Source organism: Jatropha curcas, chromosome 8 (assembly GCF_041381405.1).
Source record: "Jatropha curcas cultivar XTBG-Jc1 chromosome 8, XTBG_Jcur_1.0, whole genome shotgun sequence".
NCBI classification, from domain to species: Eukaryota; Viridiplantae; Streptophyta; class Magnoliopsida; order Malpighiales; family Euphorbiaceae; genus Jatropha; species Jatropha curcas.
In genome coordinates, this window is record NC_143158.1 from 2,810,274 (window position 1) to 2,830,197 (window position 19,924).

General features: G+C 30.9%; 3 protein-coding genes across 4 annotated transcripts; 2 read left to right on the plus strand and 1 right to left on the minus strand.

Annotated features, from left to right (window-relative positions):
• Positions 1-1,822: 1,822 nt before the first annotated feature.
• Positions 1,823-3,890, minus strand: LOC105637943 (protein ELF4-LIKE 4). Of its 2 annotated transcripts, none has more exons than XM_089724578.1 (2): positions 3,567-3,890; positions 1,823-2,491 (listed from the first exon to the last, which is right to left on the minus strand). In XM_089724578.1, exon 2 carries the CDS (start codon positions 2,435-2,437, stop codon positions 2,093-2,095), a length of 345 nt encoding a protein of 114 aa, XP_089580704.1. In that variant the 5' UTR covers positions 2,438-2,491; positions 3,567-3,890; the 3' UTR covers positions 1,823-2,092. The 2 variants fall into 2 exon arrangements, with proteins under 2 accessions (XP_089580704.1, XP_020536326.1); XM_020680667.3 differs by lacking the exon at positions 3,567-3,890 and adding an exon at positions 2,606-3,399.
• Positions 3,891-8,756: 4,866 nt separating this feature from the next.
• LOC105637945 (stress-response A/B barrel domain-containing protein UP3) lies at positions 8,757-9,804 on the plus strand. The gene has a single exon (XM_012221634.4). The coding sequence runs from the start codon at positions 8,841-8,843 to the stop codon at positions 9,660-9,662; it is 822 nt and encodes a 273-aa protein (XP_012077024.1). The 5' UTR covers positions 8,757-8,840; the 3' UTR covers positions 9,663-9,804.
• Positions 9,805-13,219: 3,415 nt separating this feature from the next.
• Positions 13,220-15,494, plus strand: LOC105637946 (transcription factor MYB1). Its single transcript, XM_012221635.4, has 3 exons — positions 13,220-13,572; positions 13,717-13,846; positions 14,637-15,494. The coding sequence occupies exons 1-3, from the start codon at positions 13,440-13,442 to the stop codon at positions 15,358-15,360; spliced, it is 987 nt and encodes a 328-aa protein (XP_012077025.1). The 5' UTR covers positions 13,220-13,439; the 3' UTR covers positions 15,361-15,494.
• The last annotated feature ends 4,430 nt before the right edge of the window (positions 15,495-19,924 follow it).

Here is a 19,924-nt window from a genome sequence, read left to right on the forward strand (position 1 = left end):
AAATACTACAGGCACAATTATTATTATCGCTATTTTTATTCCATTGGCAATCCAAAAATGCTTAGATAAATATCAGTTAAGTTGCTAAAATATAATTATTAAGAAATAATAAAAGTGATTTTTATTAAGAAATATAATTTAATAAAAGTGATTTTCAATTCAGATTAACCTAGTAATAATAATTTTATTAAGAAATAATAATAATAATAATAATAATAATAATATGGAGAGGTACATACCCTGAAATGACGCAATCACAATTGAATTATATAAATTGTCTGATTGTCTGAACCTATGAGGAGTGAGTCTTGCATGGATGTCTATGGCAAGTTATGGGTTATAATTATTAGCAGTAGCTATCCTTTTATTACAAACTGTTCCATATGCCTAGTGTGAGATTATTAGCTGCTATATACTACAATTTTTACTTTTATAACTCTAAATAAAATTTACTTTTAAAAAAAATTAAAAATTTAACAAAGTGACATCTTAAAACAAGGTCTTACAGATAGAGATAGGTGGTGGAGCAAACAAGATTAGATTTTTTAAGTGAGATGAATGAATGTTGGACCAGATTGTAGATGAAGTAACACCCTTACCACTAACTTAAAAAAAATCTTTACCAGGAACAAGCTACTTCCAAGTTCCAGCAATCACTGATGTGTGGGCCTTTTTGCTCCTAATAAGATGAAAAAATTAGGCTGCCATATACACTAATGGGTCCACCAAAAAAAAAAAAAAAAAAAAGATAAAAAGACAGTTTCTCAAATTGAACAAAGTCATAAATGATACTAAATGCATAAAGAGATTAAAAAGAAAAAAAAAAGAAGAAGAAAAGAGAAATTGAAGAGTAAAAGAGAAAGAACAATTGGTATAGGAAGAGATAAGCATGGGGAAGTAAGTTCCAACCCAAAAAAGAACTCTTAATAAGAGGGCCCTTGTCATGTTGTTGGGAGTCACTGTTTACACATACCTGTCTGTCTCTTGAAACTATAGTGCTTTGTTTTTAAACTACCTAAAGAATATGTTTTTTTTTTCTTTTCTCTTCCAATACCATCCAAGACTGAAAGATTTGTCATTGGTTACAACAAATTTATAAAAATATAGTCAAAAAGCTCATCATCTCTTATCTGAGATTCTGTTCCTGTGGTGGTGTGTGATTGGGAACCAAAAAGATTATCTAAAGCTGATTTCTTTCCTATTGTTCCAGAGCATCTTCACAGAGATGTATGCAATGTATGTTCACTTCTTGCACTGACCCATAAACAAAAAGCAACATGAACAGTAACTAACATTAATAATATAGAGAAGGATAAAAAGGGTAAAGAAAGAAAGAAAGGAAAATAATAATGACAAAAAAAAAAAAAAAAAAAAAAAAAAAGGTTTGAGAGGACTGAATACAGTATCTGCACCTCTTTTTTTTTTTCAGTTCTCAGCTATAAGGTCTAGAAGAAACTTGGATTAAGGTTGAAAAGGGAATTATAAAAAGGGCACTGGACTTGTTTTGTGGAGAGTTCAAAAAGAATGAAAAGTATATTATAAACATTCATGAAAAGGAGATTCAAAGAGAAATTTTTGCACAGAGTAATAATAGATAGATAACAGCCTTTTTGACAAACAGAAAAGGTTAGGAGAAGCTAAAAAGCACTTAAATCTATTTCTTTGTTTTGGCATCAAGAAAAGTGTTAATTTTTGTGCAAAAAGATAAAAGAACCTGGTATTATGCACAGAAAATCAAGTGAGTATGTAATTTTAGTCTGAAAAACATGCTGAGCGTACATACATCAGACATAATCGAGAACAAGAACAACAGGAAGAAAAATACTAAATATAGCACAGACATGCTTGATATCAATTAGATGAAAGGCTACACAGTTACAATTTGAAATTTTGACCAATTATTTCTCTACGAAAGAAATGTAGGAAAGAAAGAACTAGAGACAGTTCAGTGATAAAAAAAAAAAAAAAAGTTACAAAATCTAATAATCATTTTCTACCAGCTGCCCTTCAAGGCAAATGTGAAATTCTTCTTTCCCCACCGAGAAAAGAATGAAGAATAGAAAACTTTAAATTTTTGTTTTCTGTTTTCTCTCTACGCAGGCCTGTTTCTCTTATGGCCAGCTTTGCCATCAGATTTCAAAACCCCACTAGAATCCCCTTCAGAGGAAGCTTCAATGGATTTGGTGAAGGAACTGGAAAGATCAGCATAAAGGTCAACAACTCTTCTTATATTGTTGTTGAGCTCCCTTATTAGACCCACATTTCTGCTAAGGTTATCAGGGATCTTGGATTCATGATTCTGATTTATCTCATTGATAAGCAACCTATTTTGATCCAAAATATGTTGAACCTGAACAAAATTCTTCTGAAAAGTCTGCAAGATCTTGCTGTCTATCTGAGTACCATTACCAAGACCTGAAAATGTGTCCCCTTCCATATCCTTACTAACCTCTTCTCTTCTTTTTTAGTCAGGATTCTATGAAATCAGAACCTGCATAATGAACAAACCAAAAACAAGATGAATTTGAGAAAGAACAAAAGATAAGACAGTGTTTTATTAAAAACTGAATGAATCTTTCTTTTTTAAAAAAGGAAAGACCCATACATAATCATATATATCTTCTTATCTGTACATAAGCTACACTAACCAAAACCCCAGGACAAACCAAATTGTTTAATTAAGGTGTTTTTGTGCATATGAGACAAGAGCATGTAGTGGAAATCATGACCTCCATGGGTTCCACTTTTTACAGAGGGATCTAGTAACTAATAACCAATAATAATAATAATAATTATTATTATTATTATCATTATTGTTATTTATGATGAGATGTGAAAAAGCGGATCCCATTTCCATAAAAGGGAACCTTTTTTATGTACTGAGAAAATACCCATCTAAAACTCAGTTTCAAAGAAGAATCTCAGAGACCCAAAAAAAAAGAGTCAATGATGCAGAGAAGATGAGGCCATGAGTGTGTACTACTACTTCACAGACAAAATCATTAATCTTTACAATTTTTTTTTTAGAAAGAGTATAATAAAAGAAATTTAAAACTGCGAAATGTTGATAACAATTAAGTCGAACAAATCCAAATGGAATTACTTAAAACTCAGGAATATCAGAAACCAAAGAACCAAAATTGGGAATTCAAATGTCCAAAACCGTACATGAAAACTTGCACTTCCAGAACTATATAAATTCCTGAAATAGAAACAAAAAAAACAATAATAATAATAAAACTACCTATACAAGTATCCGCTATTTTTTCAAGAAGGAAAAAATCTCAACAAATCCAGTTATCAATTTTACCATATGAAGATCTTCAAAGAAAATTCTTTAAAAAAATTAAATAAATAAGAAGATAAGATCAAAGGCGTTTAGTGCAGGAAAAAATAAATTGAAATCAATGAAGTCATATCGTCTCAATAACAAAAAAAAAAAAACACTTAAAAAAATGGAAGAATATTGTTACTTTATACAAATACCTTGTTTTTTGTATATATATATATATATATATATATATATATAGGGAGAGAGAGAGAGTAGCGTATTTATGTATTGGTACCTTGAAAATCTGAAACATTATATTCTGGAAGAGAGGACACAGATTGAAGACGAGGGATTCCCGAGGAAAATTAGAAAAGATCGCCGATTATTTTTGAAAAATGAATCTCCGAAACATGGCTTCTTTCTGCATCTGAATTATGAGAATTTAGACGGGAGAGAGAGAGAGAGAGAGAGAGAGAGAGAGACAGAGTTAATGGAGAAAGAAACTAAGAAGAAGGAAGAAGAGATAGATAGAGAGAGAGAGAGAGAGAGAGAAAGAGAGAATATGTAGATTTGACAGTCACGCTCGGACCCCTCTCTGTGTCTAAAATATATTTTAGCTCTATTAGCTTCTCAAACTCCCAAATATATATCCACCTGTTAATTTCCTATTTATTGGCTTTTTCTATTCTTTTTATTTTTATTTAATTTTCCTTGATTTGATTAAGTGGGTTTTTTTACTATCTTTTGCTCAGATCCAAGGTTTGATTTCTTTTGTTCTTTAATTATTCAGCACGTGGCATGTGAGTGATTCTGGATGTAATGTTCATTCACATAGGCCCCACCTCTATTTATTTCATTTATTTTTCCCTTTTTTTCTTCTTTTTCCTACAATGATATGCTCTCTATGCGTATATAATTGTTTCCCAATGAGTCAATTCATTGACAACTGACTCATTGCTCAATAATTCTCTCTCGTTTTTTTACAAATTTATGATATAAAAATTACCTTAATATTTTTTCTTTTACAAATTTATGATCTGAAAAAATCTATTTGTATATGTTTCATTTGGCGTGATATTAATAAAATCGACGCCTTTTTCATCTCGTGATTATTCTAGTAATTTGATCTCGAGATTCTTTTAAGTAAAATTTTAAATATTAATTGCTATGATATAACAAAGTCATGTTGAAATTTTTTATTTTAGTGCTTTAATTTAAAAATTACCATAAGGATATCATACAATATTAACCACATTAAATTAAATTAAATTATTCCACTTTCGGACATGCTTAATACATTAGACACAACATGTCTTAAAATAATTTAAAAAATTCATTATTAACTTGTTTATAATATGTGATAATAAATTATCTATCTAATCATCCAAAAAAGATTACTAGTAATTTTCAATTGCGGAAACAAAGGAAATAAAATTGGAAAACACCTAAACCAATAAGGTTATAAAGGGTAAAGATGACGTGTCATGCGGGCAAAATTGTAATTTGAGTCACGGGATAATGGTCTCGGCTTGCCCCAAGTCCACCGGGCGGATCTTCGTTTTGGCCGAGAATGGGAAGTTCCCACAATTTTTAAATCAGAATCCGCCCAACAATGAAATCTGAGGAACAACTTGTTATCAGCCAATAATATGATGCCGCGTGTGATATTAGGTTCGGGAAATCTATAGGCTCGGCACCAAACCTTTGATGATTTCCAAGCCTATAGGTGTTGATTTAGCTCTGCGGCTATTATAATTTTGGGGACCCATCCCTCGCATCACTCCCGTTAATAATATATTGATTTTATATTAGATTGTTGTACATGATAGTACGAGATAGCGTAGGATATTGCCATGTGTACTGAAACATAACGAATGACACGATCTCCAACGCTGATGTTCTTGCCCCTGACTGTACCTACGGACACACTTGCCTTACCCCCTGTCACCTTATCTTTTTCACAGTTTTGCATTTTTTATTTTTTTAGAAAACATTTCCATATTGTTCCATGTTTGCCTATTTTTGAGTATATGATTTTTTTTATATGCTATCACATTAATGCTGTTTTATTAATTCTGTCAAAGTACATATATATGCAACATATAGTAATGCACAAAATAATTGATAATGCATTAAAATCGATTAATCACTTCAGTTTTTAATTTTAAAATCAAAACCACTCTGATAAATCTGAATCATATATATTATTTTTTTTATCGTTTTTTGAATTAGCTAATTTATTTTTCCATGTATATATATATTACCATAATTTTTATTTTATGCATTTTTCTCATTTTTAAAATTATATTCATAAAAATATAAAAATTTTATAATTTTAAAGACTTCTATAGTGGTATAATTAAAATTTGTATATTCAATTTGCAACTCTAACTAGTAGAAAAAGGAGATTTTCAGAAAAAGAACTATTTTAATGCATGTACATGAATTTTTTCAAAAAAAAAAAACTTTGAAACTAGCAATAACAGTGGGAAGAAATAAAACATTAATGAGATGTGATATAATATTTATAATGTTCCATCTATTGTAACTGAAGATGTAAATGACTAGTAAGAATTTTGATAATAAATATTTAACGAGAATCTTGGACATTAATTACGTGATTAAATGACCCTTAATAACTCTTTAATCGAGCATTATCTCTATTTGAAATGGTTTGAACAACGCTTAGCCCATTTTATTAATTACTCATCACATTATATTAATTGTGCAAACCATTCTGGTGCTTGGAATATTTTATTGTTTATCCCATTCTGTTGATTGCTCATACCAATCTGTTGCTTATCTTATTTTGTTAATTGCTCAGTCCATTTTATCAATTGCTCTTAACAGTTATGTTTTGACTTTTCCCCCTTTTTATATTTTAGGAAGAGATATTATGAATGTTCTTTATTGTTTTGTTCTATTGAAGTTGTTTTTTTACCTAATTTTTTCACCTAACATTTTTAGGTTAAGTTCAAGTATTATGAGAATCCCATTAGCTCAGGTTAGAATGATTAAATAAATTAAGTTTTTTCAAATATGCTTTATCGTAATAAAATAAATTAATTTCGCTAATAAAAAAAAAAACAATGGGGATATCTATGACTATTAATTAATAATCTGCAGTTGATGAGTAGAAACCTAGACCAACGCCAACCAATAGATAACCTTGAACCATTATCATAATAATTGTCCCATTTTTCTTACATTACATGTAAATAAGTGGTACTCTTGGGTGCATACTGGTCAAGGAAAGGGACTCACTTGGGCCCTTCTGTTTTTGCACAAGCCCCTTTCGCTTTCTCGGCTTGCTACTCTCTTTAATAATAATTAATTAATTAATAAATAATAATAATAATAATAATGGAGAAGTTAACATTATACGTTTAGTACAAATCCGTGCACTGTTGGCAGAGTCATTATTCTTGTTTGTTGCATATTCTTATTTATTAAATGGGTATTGATTCATGTTTTGCGCTAATTATAAAGATTAGTAAAAATTAAACTTACGATATTAAAGATTATCAAAGGTTTGTATTTCACTTATATATTATTATTATTATTATTATTATTAGTATTATATCTGTAATAGATAACACGTTTCAAATTCCCAATGATTTCAATGATTATTATCTGTAATTTCCTTACGTGGTTTTCTCAGTGGGGGACAATTTGACTGTATAAAAATTTTTTAGTTATTAATTTTTGGGGCATTGAGACGCATGTGATTTCACATTTTCAAATCTATATAATATGCGTCTTGATTGTAAAATAAAATTATTGTATTATCAATCTAATAACATATAATTTCTATTCTATTATATCGTAATATTATTAAGTAAAAATAAAAAAATATATCAAATAAAATGAATTTAATTGGTTTGAATGAAAATAATTCAGATTTTTTAAAATACAAATCTGAATAGATAAAGAAATATTCACTAAAAAGCACTTAACTTTCTGGCTCATGTGATGAAAAAAATTGAAAAAAAAAAAAAAAAAACTTATAATTTCATTGTTAATAACTTAATAGGAAATTTTAAAAATAAAAATATAATTGAAGTCAGTGTTCGAATAATTAATTAGTAATAAATAGTTAGAAGTTAGTAGCAAATGTACGAAAAATCGTCGGTGTCAGCCAGCAAATAACAAAAAATGTGATGTGACGCCAGTTGATTAATTATTACTTATATATTTACATTGTAAAATTAAAAAAACACACTAGATCTATTCTCTCTGTCATCCATCCACTGGTTCTGGGCCGCGTGTATGTGTAATTGGATGCTCTCATCACATCACATCTCATCTCATCTGCCGCAAAATATTAATTAATTAATATAATATAATAAAATCATATATTACTATTTGTTTGTGTTTTGTGTGCTTATATATTAATATTATTCTTGGTTTTGTTCGGTCAACATTTAACCAATCACCTCCTCAGTCTTGGATAAAATTATTATATCCAAAGTTTTTAAGGCGGTATAATATTTTAAATGATACAATCAATCGGATATTTTTTTTTAATTTACTAAATTAACAAAAATAATTATGATCGATAAAATTTAAATATTAAAATATTTAATCTGGTTAAAATTGATTATTTAATCAATATAATTAACAAAAAAAAGAAACGGAATTATAACTATAATCAAATGTAAGACAACAATAATTTTTTTTATCTTAAAATAAGAGGGAGAAGTATATTGTGTTTTGTGATCAAAATGGCATTGGAGAGATTCTTAATTAACATATTTATGGAAATTTTCTTTGAGGATTTTCTTTATTGCAATTAATTTTGTGATTATAAATACATATATACGTCCCTGCTTATTTTTTATCTGTACAATTTAATAATTGTAAGTGGTTCATTGGAGATATGGAGTCTTTTTTTTTTTTTTTTTTTTCTTTTAGATTTTGATGATGATGTCTTTGTTTCCTTTTTTTTTTTTTTTTTTCTAGATGTTTATTGTTTGATTAACATATAAGGGACATAATTGACTTTTACTTATATTTTTAAATAATGTTTTTAGACTGAAAGATAATTTAGTTAATTGAAGAATTTTTTAACTCAACTCCTTCTATAATTTAATAATGGGTTGTGCTTATCTAATCTACTAATAAATTTAGATTAAAATTATCTAATTATATATTATATAAAAAATAATCAGACCATTCAATAAGGATGAAAATTCTTATGATAGAGAATTTTCTAATCGAATTTCTATACAATGTGTTTTTTTTTTTATCCTTTTGGAAGAAAGTGAAATTCATTTTGAAATTTAAAATTGACTTAAATTTCTTCCAATAATTTTTAGTCTCTGCCGATTGATAAAATATTAAGAATTGGCAATTCTTTTTTTTAATGTCTAAGAAATAAGCAAAAATAAATCTATATGTAGAATTTAGAAAGATACATCTTGAACGGAGTAAATCGAAAAAGACTTATATTTATTGAGAAAGAAAAAAAAAAAAAAAACGAATAGAAATGAAAAACTTCACTGGCTCCTAACCGCTATCACTATCAACCATCAGCATTCAGCCACGCCGTTAGGTCAGCACTTATTGGATGACGATGCTGTGTCTGGGAGCCGCTCGCTCGCTCTTTTCTTCCCCATTTTCCCTAAGTTTCTCATCTCCCAAACGCCACCTCAAGGTACCTTCTTTTTCCTCCTTTAAGCCTTATACTCACTCTTCACCATTCAAATCTCAAATCAAGATGTCAACTACTGCCACCGAAACCATCGAACACATCGTCCTCTTCAAAGTCAAAGACAACACTGACCCTACCAAAATCAACTCACTGGTCACTTCTCTCGGCGGCTTGGTCTCTCTCGATCCTGTGCTCCACCTCACCGCCGGTGCGCTCTACCGTACCAAGTCCTCTCCCATTCCCTTTACTCACATGCTGCATAGCCGTTACTCTTCTAAAGAAAACCTCAACGCATACTCCGCCCACCCTAGCCACGTCTCCGCCGTTAAAGAGTCGGTTCTTCCGATATGCGATGATATCATGGCCGTCGATTGGGTCGCCGATGATCTCCATGGGCCAGTGATCCCACCTCCGGGTTCTGCAATAAGAGTGACGTTTTTGAAATTGAAGGAGAATTTAAGGGAGGAAGTGAAAGGTGAGATTTTGGCTGTAATCAAAGGGATCAAAGGTAGTTTTGAAGGGATTAATCAGATTACTTGTGGAGAGAATTTCTCTCCGGCGAGAGCGAAAGGTTACTCAATCGCGTCGCTTGCGGTTTTTCCAGGAGTGAGTGAAATGGAGGCGTTGGATTCGAAGGAAGAGCTTGTGAATTTGCAGAAAGAGAAGGTCAGGGATTATTTAGAGAGCGTTATTGTTGTTGATTATGTTGTGTCATCTCAACAGTCTGCAAGTCTTTAATCTTTTGACTTTTAAAGATTACTTTTTCATGTATTTTTACTCTTCTTCTTTCTTTTTTTTTATTTGCTAGAACTTGATTGAGATATACTCTATCATTGATTTTGCAGAATAAATTTGAGATGTCATGAATTTTGATAGTTCATTTTTTTTTCCTGTGCTTGCCAATTTTATGATGCTTCTTGCATTTGGTTTTGGATTGCTTTGGCTGATCATGCAGCATTTTAATATTTTTCTTAGCTATGAGGTTGGCTAAGGGTTAAACCAATGTGACTATGAAGTATACGTTTGTGTAGATTAGAGAGGCCATATTTGCCTTGGACTGACACATTGATATGAAGTATGAAGGAAATGTTTTAGGGTACTTCTACAAATTTTGTCATTGGTTTGAATAGCTTGGAACTGATAATTTTACTTTGTCAAATTATGGCACTTAGTATGCTTTTATCGCCCATTTGTTTTCAGTCCATTGTGTTGAATTTTAAAGCTCCGAGTGACTTATTTAAGTATGATCGACTGCATCAGAGATTGATAGACCTTGGAAACTAAGGAAACATTTTATCATAATGATCGGAGGTTGGAGACTTGGATGAGAGAATTAGATATTCAATTGCAATGTAAATAAAGAACTGGATACTGATATACCGCTATAGTGGTGCTGGTGAAGATTGTGTCATTGTGAAGACTGATTGACTGTGATGGCACCTGACAAAATCGTTGCTTCCCAGGTGCAACCTATGTTTGTAATTAGAGATTCAGCTGTGAATTATTTAGGCTAATTAGAGATTCAGTGACAAACTAAATATATCCTATTCCTATGCATTCTTTATACATTAGCATGTTGGTGTTGAATGTCACTGTACTTTTGGAAATTTATTCAAGGTTGCAATGCTTCTCTTGTTTCTAGAGGTTTTATGCATCTGGTTTTTCATCTTTGATGTCGAAAATGCATCGACAAATGCTCAAATATTCAAGAAAAAGTCTTGTTGGCCAATGGCAACTTCAGGCTACGCAAGGTAAAAGTGTATGACTAGGTAATAATGGAACAAGACCTTCGGCTTTGGCCCTTATATACAGGCAAATGCTTTGTAGAGTTTGTGTAGAAATACGTACACAAGCATTGGAATTTTCCTTCTTAGTACATATTAAGGCCCACCTAAAGAGTCCATTATAGTAGCTCCAGCCCAGTGCATCTATTAAATTTGGAGTACTAATATCCTAAGTCGTGGTCCATCTCAACCTGAATATTAGCTGCCAAGCCAATTTAAGTTTATACGTGGTCGTCGAATCGAACGAACCAGTGGACTAATCCATATCATTAGACACCAGTTTCTGAAAACAAACGACAGGGTCGCTTTAATTAGGCATGTTGGGTTAACCTCTACCCATCTCATACTGGTTGTCCAACACATTGGGCTACAGAGCTGGACTTGTCATAATAAGGGTAGAAGTTATAAAGTTAAATCACCATCTCAATCTTAATCTAAATCTAAATCCTATCCCCATGTGTACGTGTGATTCAGATTGTTTAATTTTCTGCTATTCTCAATTTTTATTTTGACTATTAAATATTTTAATTTATAAAATTATACATTTTGTTGAGCAAAACATAATAATAAGTAATGGAGAATCTAATAACCATAAAACTAATAATTTCATTAGCACTTATTAAAAAAACAAAAATCATTTCAACAGCACGCAGCCACGAGGTAGTACTTCTAATTTGGTGCAGTTTCCCCATTTTTTTTTCACTTGAAAATGAATTAATTTCAACAGAAAAACGACAATTTATCAAAACCAATTATTCATACAAAACGACAATAATCTCCAAACAAAAATAATGATAGTAAAAGGAGACCAAGTGTTTTACGTTACCTGGACCATGGACAATCTTACAACATTGCAATGCATGTCGTTACTGATATGGGCCTGCACCGGAACTATAGATTAGATCAATAAGAATAATTTTTTTTTTTAAATGATGTTATTTTTATAATATATTAAAAAAATGAAATCGAAATAATTTTTTAAAAAATTTTGATTTTTATTGATTTAATTTAATATCTTAAGGCAATACGTCAAGTCTAAGCAAGTACAATCCTCCAAATATTGTGAAGTCATCGATGTGGAGAATAACAAACAAAAAAAACATTCACGTGGGACATGAAAATTGTAGATTAGACACATACATTACATATTTTAAAGATTGCAAAACTATCTCTATATATTTTGTCAATGTAAAATATACTGTAGCTGTTATTTAGGGTTGTCGAATGTATAATATATTATTAAAAATATTTTAATAATATATGTTACTGTAAAATCATTTAACACATGTGTTTACATGACTAGGAAAAAAAAACTAATAATAATGGTGAAACATGCGACGATAAAAATATATAGATAACTAGGTTAAGACAAAATCAAATTATACTTGATAAATAAATTCATTTAAAATAAAAAATTCCAATAACAAGTTTTGTTCAAATTGCAATAATATCAAAAAAAAAAAAAAAAATCAAATCTAAATTATTAAGTGCAAAAATAAATTTATAAGAGAGCAAACCTAATTATTTAATTGTGGGGCCAAATCCGAATAATTATATATTATATAAAAAAAATTTATAAAAATATATATTGAAAGCAACTGTATGGGGCAATCAACTGAAAGCTGACTCAAATTCAATTCAATCTATTAAAAAAATATCAATTCGATTTGATGTTTGAACTAAGAAAAATTAAATCAAGCTTATTCGGAAAAAGAAAACAGGTTTTAATTGAAGGAGGAGACGAAGGGTTGTGGTAGGTGGTGCAGAGCAGTGGGCAAAAGGGCAATAGAATGTTAGGTCATCACATGGTATAGATCAAGCTCTAAAGTTCAGTAGGTGAAAATAGTACGTTGATCATATGGGACCCATGTTTTTTTGTTCTTTATGGTATACTATTATTTATTATTGCTATCAGTTTAATATTATTTCTTTTATTTAGGAATATGATTAATAAGAGCCGTTCCTTTGATTGACATGTGAATCGTATGCTGTGATGCGGTAAGCCTGTCACTTTAAAAAAATTTTCATTGGGCCACCTTTGCATGTGGTCTCCTCTTATCATTGCATGATGTATCGCTTTCTTTGTTTCATTAATTAAAGCGACTACAACTTCTATTTGATTCGCCAATTATTAAACATTATTTTTATATTCATGATTCTTTTTTTTTTTTTTTTTGACATTTTTATATTCATGATTCTATTCTTACACCAAAATACCTCAATTTTTCATTCATAAATTATCACATTAAACGAATATTCTAGTTTCACATTCTGTTTATTGACCACAAAAAAAGAAAAAAAAAAGAAAAGAAAGAAAAGAAAAAAAAGAATTGGACCATTACCGGTGGGCCACTGACTGTGCCACGTAGAGTAGACGTGGAAGCTATTGCTAGTGTATCTTTTAACAATAAGAATTAAATAAATAAAATAATCGTGTGGAATTTTTCTTGTATGGTAGCATGACTCTCCAAGGAGTTTGGGTCATCTATCTTTGAGTTTGAGTGGTAAAAAATTATACAAGGTACCATATAAAATGTCTTGAGTAAGGAAATATATAAGTATGCATTGGGTTGCATTGAATAATCTCTCCTAAGCACGTGCTATATGCATGTGTGACTAGCAATGCATTAATCCCGGCAGCTCAGCTTATATACAAAACAAGCACTTCCAAAAGGAAGCAAAGAGAAGTAGGAAACAGAAAACACAGGCAACCTATTTTGGGTTTGGTGAAATGGGAAGGACACCGTGTTGTGCTAAAGAAGGACTCAACAGAGGTCCTTGGTCTTCTCAAGAGGATAATATTCTTATTAACTATATTAAAGCTCATGGAGATGGCAAATGGAGAGACCTTCCCAAAAACGCTGGTACATTGTTACCTTTCTTTCTGCAAAAACCCAGTTTTTGTTCATTGTTTTGCTTGCTTATTTATTTTATTGTGAAAAATCAAGAAATGAGAGTTTTTTTTTTAAAGTTAATTTCTTGATTAATTGACAAATGGTCTGTTATAGGATTGAAGCGCTGTGGAAAGAGTTGCAGACTTAGATGGTTGAATTATCTCAGGCCAGACATTAAGAGAGGTAACATTTCTGTTGAAGAAGAGGAACTCATTATCAGACTACATAGTCTACTCGGTAATAGGTAATAATCTATTTTCCCTCTCCCCAAATAACAATCAATCTGACATATTATGATCTAATATGTATACATAAAATATTTCATTTCATCTAAAAATTCTTACATTTAAAAATAATTCATTCTTTCTTTTATTACGTGTTTATTCAAGAATTAGGGTGATGTCTGAGTATATTCAACTAGCTACATGACATGACATTCAAGGTCCTAAAATGAGTTTACTCCACCTGAAATGAAAGAAAAATTTCCTTTTGAATAAAACAAGAGTGAAAGGCAAATTATTATTTTATTCTTTATTTTTTATCTATTTCAAACGAGAACGAAACTAATCTCATTTTATAGTTACTGGTATTTTTCATGATTAAATTTTTGATATTATAGAAATGCTAAATTTAAACGTGTCTTACTATTTGAATCACTATGATAATTTTTTTTTTCATATATGAAAGTATAAGAAGGAAGATAAAAAAAAAGCTTAATGAACAAAACTGCCGCTAAATCTACAGCACCAAAGTCATAATCAATCCAGACAGAGAAATGAGGAACTTGATATAAAGTAAAAATAAAAAACACGAGGACAATATTCAATTTGATAATAGTTAACAATGTCGGCAAATAATTAAACGGCAAAGCAAAATGCAATAATTAAATGCTGACGCAAAAGAGAGAGAGAGAGAGAAAAAAAAAAGAAATGATGGATCAAATAAAGTCAAATATATACTTCTGATCTAGCTAGTTAAACAATCGTGTAAGTAGAGTATTAATTTTTTTTTTATTTTTTTATTTTGCGGTTCAGGTGGTCCCTTATTGCTGGAAGGTTACCTGGACGAACAGACAATGAAATAAAGAACTACTGGAATACCAAGTTGGGAAAGAGACTCGATGGGAAAAAGAAAAGTCGAGGTTCCCAAAAACAACCCCAACAAGATGACATTCTCAGAGACAGCAAAAGACCCTCACAGGATGAACCGAAACAAGTTGCTAATACGGGAACATCAAATCGACTGTTTCGAACAAAAGCAACACGGTGCAGCAAAGTTATCATGATCCCTCAACCGCTGGATGATAATGATGATAATAATAATAATAATAATAATAATAACAATAATAAAACTGGTTATCTGCTGTTTGATCCAAAGAGCTCAGATAACAAGAGGACCCCATCTTCTCCAATGTTCCAGGAAGACTACTCGTTGGATCTTTTGTTGGATTTGGACATTGATGATCTTCTTTTATTGGATCAGACTCAAGAGACGACTAATGTTTTGTCTCAAGAAAACGTCAACGTTGTTGGTGGAGACAACCAATATTATAACTTCAATAGCATTTCGTGTTTGGATTTTCCAGTTTCAACACTAAAAGCTGAACTCGACCACGTTTTGATCGATGATAATAATAACAATGGTAAAAATAATGCTAGTCCTAAAAGTTGGAGCTCCTGTGACCGTTTTGAAGCTAAGGATTGTTTGGATATCAATAATTTAACAAGTTTTCCAAGTTTAGAGGACTGGATTGTATGACTTCTAGTCTCCAGATTATTTGGTCTAGGCATGAGTGGCTCTATCTCTGAATCAATAATCCTGAGTCATTTCAAGCTAGTTGTCGCTTCTGCACCCTTCAAAATAATGCAAATGTTCTTTGTCTATATATACAACTTGAGTTCCTTAACCTAAATATGCGAGTGTAGAGACACCGTATACAACTTGAGTTCCTTAACATAAATTATAGTGTTCTTTTTCCATTGTGTTAGATGTAATATGGTTTGTTAAGGAAATGCTTTTTAAAATGTCAAAAATCAAGATATTAATCTTTTTAACTCAACGACATTAATTAATACAAAACGTGCATTAATACTAATTTACTTATTGAAAGTGAAGCATTTTTAAATTTCATAACTAATTTCTTCTCCCAAAAAAAAAAAAAAAAATTCATAACTAATAGAGAGGTTGATGGTACCACAAGCTGAGTGTTTGGTGAGATAATTTATTATGCATAAATGTTGTAGCGAGTGAGTGATGCAGCAAGTTTAAAGATTAGAGCCAAAAATATTTTTCAAAACTCAGACGGACGAAATTAAAACATGCCCTATTTTAATGAATAAAATTAGAAAATTTCAAAAATTTAAGTGTAAATTAAAAGAACATTTGCTAAGTGGGCCGAGGAGCGACCCTGTCACCTCTGTATCTGAATATATATATATATATCATCTTCTACTGTTGGAGATGCGATATTCTTCTATGATTGGACCTCTGGAAACCTTTGTTGCTCGTATTGTTTAAAGTTGGATCTATGGATTCGGCGGTTGATGCGGTTGTTAATTGTATGTAAACTTGTAATACATTGGTTGTCTGCAACTTGAAAATCTCGCAGGTGAATCATACGATTACTGATCCTAGTTGGTCAATGATGGATTCTCGAGTAGGGGAGATTCGAACCCGAGTTTATTCACTACAAAAAAAACGCTAAATTGTGACCGATTTGTGATTTATAAGCAAACAGTCGCAGATTTTAGCGCTAAAAATTTCCGCGAGTTTGGTTTGCGACTTAAGTACTACGGATTTGCGACCGAAGTACTACGGATTTGCGACCGATTTTGCTACCAATTGTGTTTCTGTCGCAAAATTGCGCGCGTCAAAAATAGGGATAAGTTCTGAGACCGAATGGCGACAAAATTGCGACCGATATTTTGCGACCGATGTCTTCAGTCGCAAAGAGGTTGCAATTTTGTCGCGTAATAAAACGACGTCGGACAATTAAAAATTGCGACCGATGTTAATTAATTTTACGATCGATGTGTCGGTCGCAAATTTTAGGGCTTTAAACGCGACGTCCTCTCCTTTTCCTTTCTTCTTCTTTCTCTATTCTCCTTTTCCTCTCCTCTCCTCCGTCCGCAGCGCCGCTCCAGCCCCTCCTGAGAACGCTCCAGCCCGTGTGACGCCGCCACCGACGCTCCAGTCACTCCTCTATGCCGTTTGCCACCGTTTGGACAGCATTTGAGGTAAGCCGGTTTGCATTTTATTTTTTTCGATTTTTTTTTTTGCAATTTTTGTGTTTTTTTTCAATTTATTATTATTGTTACTGTTATTATTGTTATTATTATTAATATTGTTAATGTTGTTGTTAGCGTTGTTGTTATTATTATTATTATTATTAATATAGTTATACTAGTTTATATAATGAATAATGAATAATCAATGCTTTGTACTTGAAAAAAATATATTTTTTTTCTTTTACTGTAAACGATTTGAAAAATTAAAGGGGAAAAAGAAAAGTAAATTTTTATAATTAGTGAGAAAAAAAAAAAGAGAAATTGCACTATCTCCAGCTTAATTATTGTGATATTTGTACGAAATTTTAATTCTATTATTGGTATAAAATATTGTATAAGATCATTTCATTTTGGATATCATAAATTGCAACAATAACTATTTGTAATATATATAAATAAATTATTGCTTTAGTTTAATTAAAAAGTTTGGGATTTTTATATTTATTTTAATGTATCTTACTATTTAGAGTTAATGTGTAATATTCTAAACTGATTATTTAAAAAAGTATAATTATTTTAAATTATGAAATAATTGTGTTTTGAGTTCATATATGAAATTGAGATAATTTTTTTTTAAAAAAAAAAGTTATAATTAAGCAATCTATGACATTCTCATGCATACATAACATTATTATTATTTTTATCTCGAGGCTGTAGGGGGCGAGAAAAATAGGAAGGTATACGGCATCGGGTCTCAGGCATCACAGTTTTACTGCGGCTCAGCAGCTCACGCTTCTACAGCCAGCGCAGCACCACAGCCCGAGCACACTGACGAGCACTATACTGATGATATACGGGCTCAGCTTGCTGATCAGCAGAGACATATTGCAGAGCTTAGAGTGCATGTGATGCGGCTGTCCGGTGAGCCCCGTGCTGGTAATTCTTCCTCTGATCCTGCGCCTGCTACAGACCGACATGTTTCGACGTCTCAGCAGCAGCCACTACCGGCTCCTGATTCCAATGCTGTAGACGATACCTTGGTCATCCCTCCTGGCGCTACATCACATCCAACAGGTACTCCTCCCGGCGATCCGACATCGGGAGATCCGACATCGGATCCTGCAGATGAGCAGCAGCATAGATTTGATTTTGGACCTTTTTAGTTTTTCATTTGTATTTTAATATTTTAATTTGTTCAGTACAATAAAAATTACATTTTTATATTGTTCTTGAATTGCGTGTGTGATATATATGTATATATGTCAATTTTCACAGGTGCGGAAAAATTTTAGTTTCATAATAATATTTAATTTTTTTTATTTTTTTTTCAATTTTGCGACCGATTTGCGTACCGATTTGATACCAAAAATTAAAATTTTAAATTTACATTTTGTGACCGATTTGCGACCGATTTAAAAAAATTGCGACAGTTTTTTCTGCGACCAAATTTGCAACTGAATTTCCAATTAAACTACGACCAAAAATTGCGACCGCATATTCAAAGTTGCGACCGATTATATCGGTCGCTAATTTGCGACAGATGAAATAATCGGTCGCAAAAGTTTTTTGCTACCAGGTATTTTGCGACCGATATCTTTCGGTTTCAGATCGGTCGCTAAGTGAAATTTGCAACCGATATGAGCCATTTTGCGACCGATTGGTTGGTCGCAAAATAACATTTTTTTTTGTAGTGATTATTAGATCGTATATTCATTTATCATTAGATATAAATTATAATTTTTTAATTATATTTTTATAATTTAACATAAATTATATGAATGTCATTTCACAAAATTTATGAATTCGCATGTCAAATGTATCTTTCACTAATAATAAAAGATATATGTTTGTGATTTGTCTTGGCTTGAATCATTTTAATCCATTCTTATTAATAAATAACAAATATTAAATGAAACTATTATAGAGTTAAAAATAAATAAATATATTTTACAATTTCCCTTAAAATGAAACGATCCAAAGTCCGCGACATGCATGCAACTACTGTTGGCGTTAACCTGCACCCGCAAGGCGGCGACAATATATGCCACTTGCAATTTTCTTTGTGACCACATTGGAAAAATCATTACTTTCGTCTTATGCTTAAAGGACACGTGCCACATACATTAATGGGAGAAGAATATTAACAAAAAAAAAAAAAAAAAAAAACTCTTTCATTCAATTTTTGTGGTGAAAAGAATTAACACCTTCACTCCTTTTTCACCTCATATATTTTTTATCATATTAATTGAATAGATACGAAAATCAGTCTCCTAACCAATTATTGAAGAACCCAAATGTGTCTTTTCATACAAATTTAGATTATTTCGTTTTTAAATTATTTCGATACTCTCAGTAGATATAATAAAAAAAATTTAATAATCTGACATAGGTGCAGTTGGAAACTTTAAACTAGATCTAAAACCTGAAATAGTTATGGGTTTAATTGATTAAAACTTTAATCTGGATAATTTTCTGTCAGTTAGATCTGAACTTGAGGGAGTGAATGAGTCTGGGAGGTGGCGGCTGGCTGTGCCTACAACTAACTTTCATAGCCTTCGAGAAGGTTAGTTTCAAAGGTAAACGAGGGTATTTAACTTCGCCCTGACAAATGAAAACAACGTAAGTAATTATTCAATACGTAACATTAATGTACTATTCTCCCACAACTTTTGGGATAATATTTAACATTTTAATTAAGATCAAAATACTATTTATATTATTTATATTATTCATATGATATAGTATTTATAAGAGTATTTAGAGTTTGAGAGAACATATTATGCAACGCTGTTCCTTTCAATATTCAATGAAACGCTGGTGAAACAATTGACAATTAAGGTGCCTTCTCTTAAGTTTTTTGTTTTTCATTTTTTTTTCTTTAAAAAAATAATAAAAGCTGTTTGTTTAAGCTTGTTTAATTTTTTTTCTTTACTTTTGATAAAACTGTTTTGAAAATAAAAAATAAATTTAATGAAAGCATAAATAGTGATTTACATAATTAAGTTTTCTGTTTTTAATTCTACATTTCTCATTTTTTTTATAAGATTTATCCTCATAAATTATTATTTTGTTATTACTATTATTTTCTCTATTTA

Bases quoted from the DNA above. Each gene is read 5' to 3' on its own strand.
- LOC105637946 (XM_012221635.4), top strand. From the start codon at position 13,440: ATGGGAAGGACACCGTGTTGTGCTAAAGAAGGACTCAACAGAGGTCCT. The intron at 13,573-13,716 runs GTACATTGTTAC...GGTCTGTTATAG, and splicing joins AGACCTTCCCAAAAACGCTG to GATTGAAGCGCTGTGGAAAG. The intron at 13,847-14,636 runs GTAATAATCTAT...TTTGCGGTTCAG, and splicing joins CATAGTCTACTCGGTAATAG to GTGGTCCCTTATTGCTGGAA.
- LOC105637945 (XM_012221634.4), top strand. From the start codon at position 8,841: ATGACGATGCTGTGTCTGGGAGCCGCTCGCTCGCTCTTTTCTTCCCCA.
- LOC105637943 (XM_089724578.1), bottom strand. From the start codon at position 2,437: ATGGAAGGGGACACATTTTCAGGTCTTGGTAATGGTACTCAGATAGAC.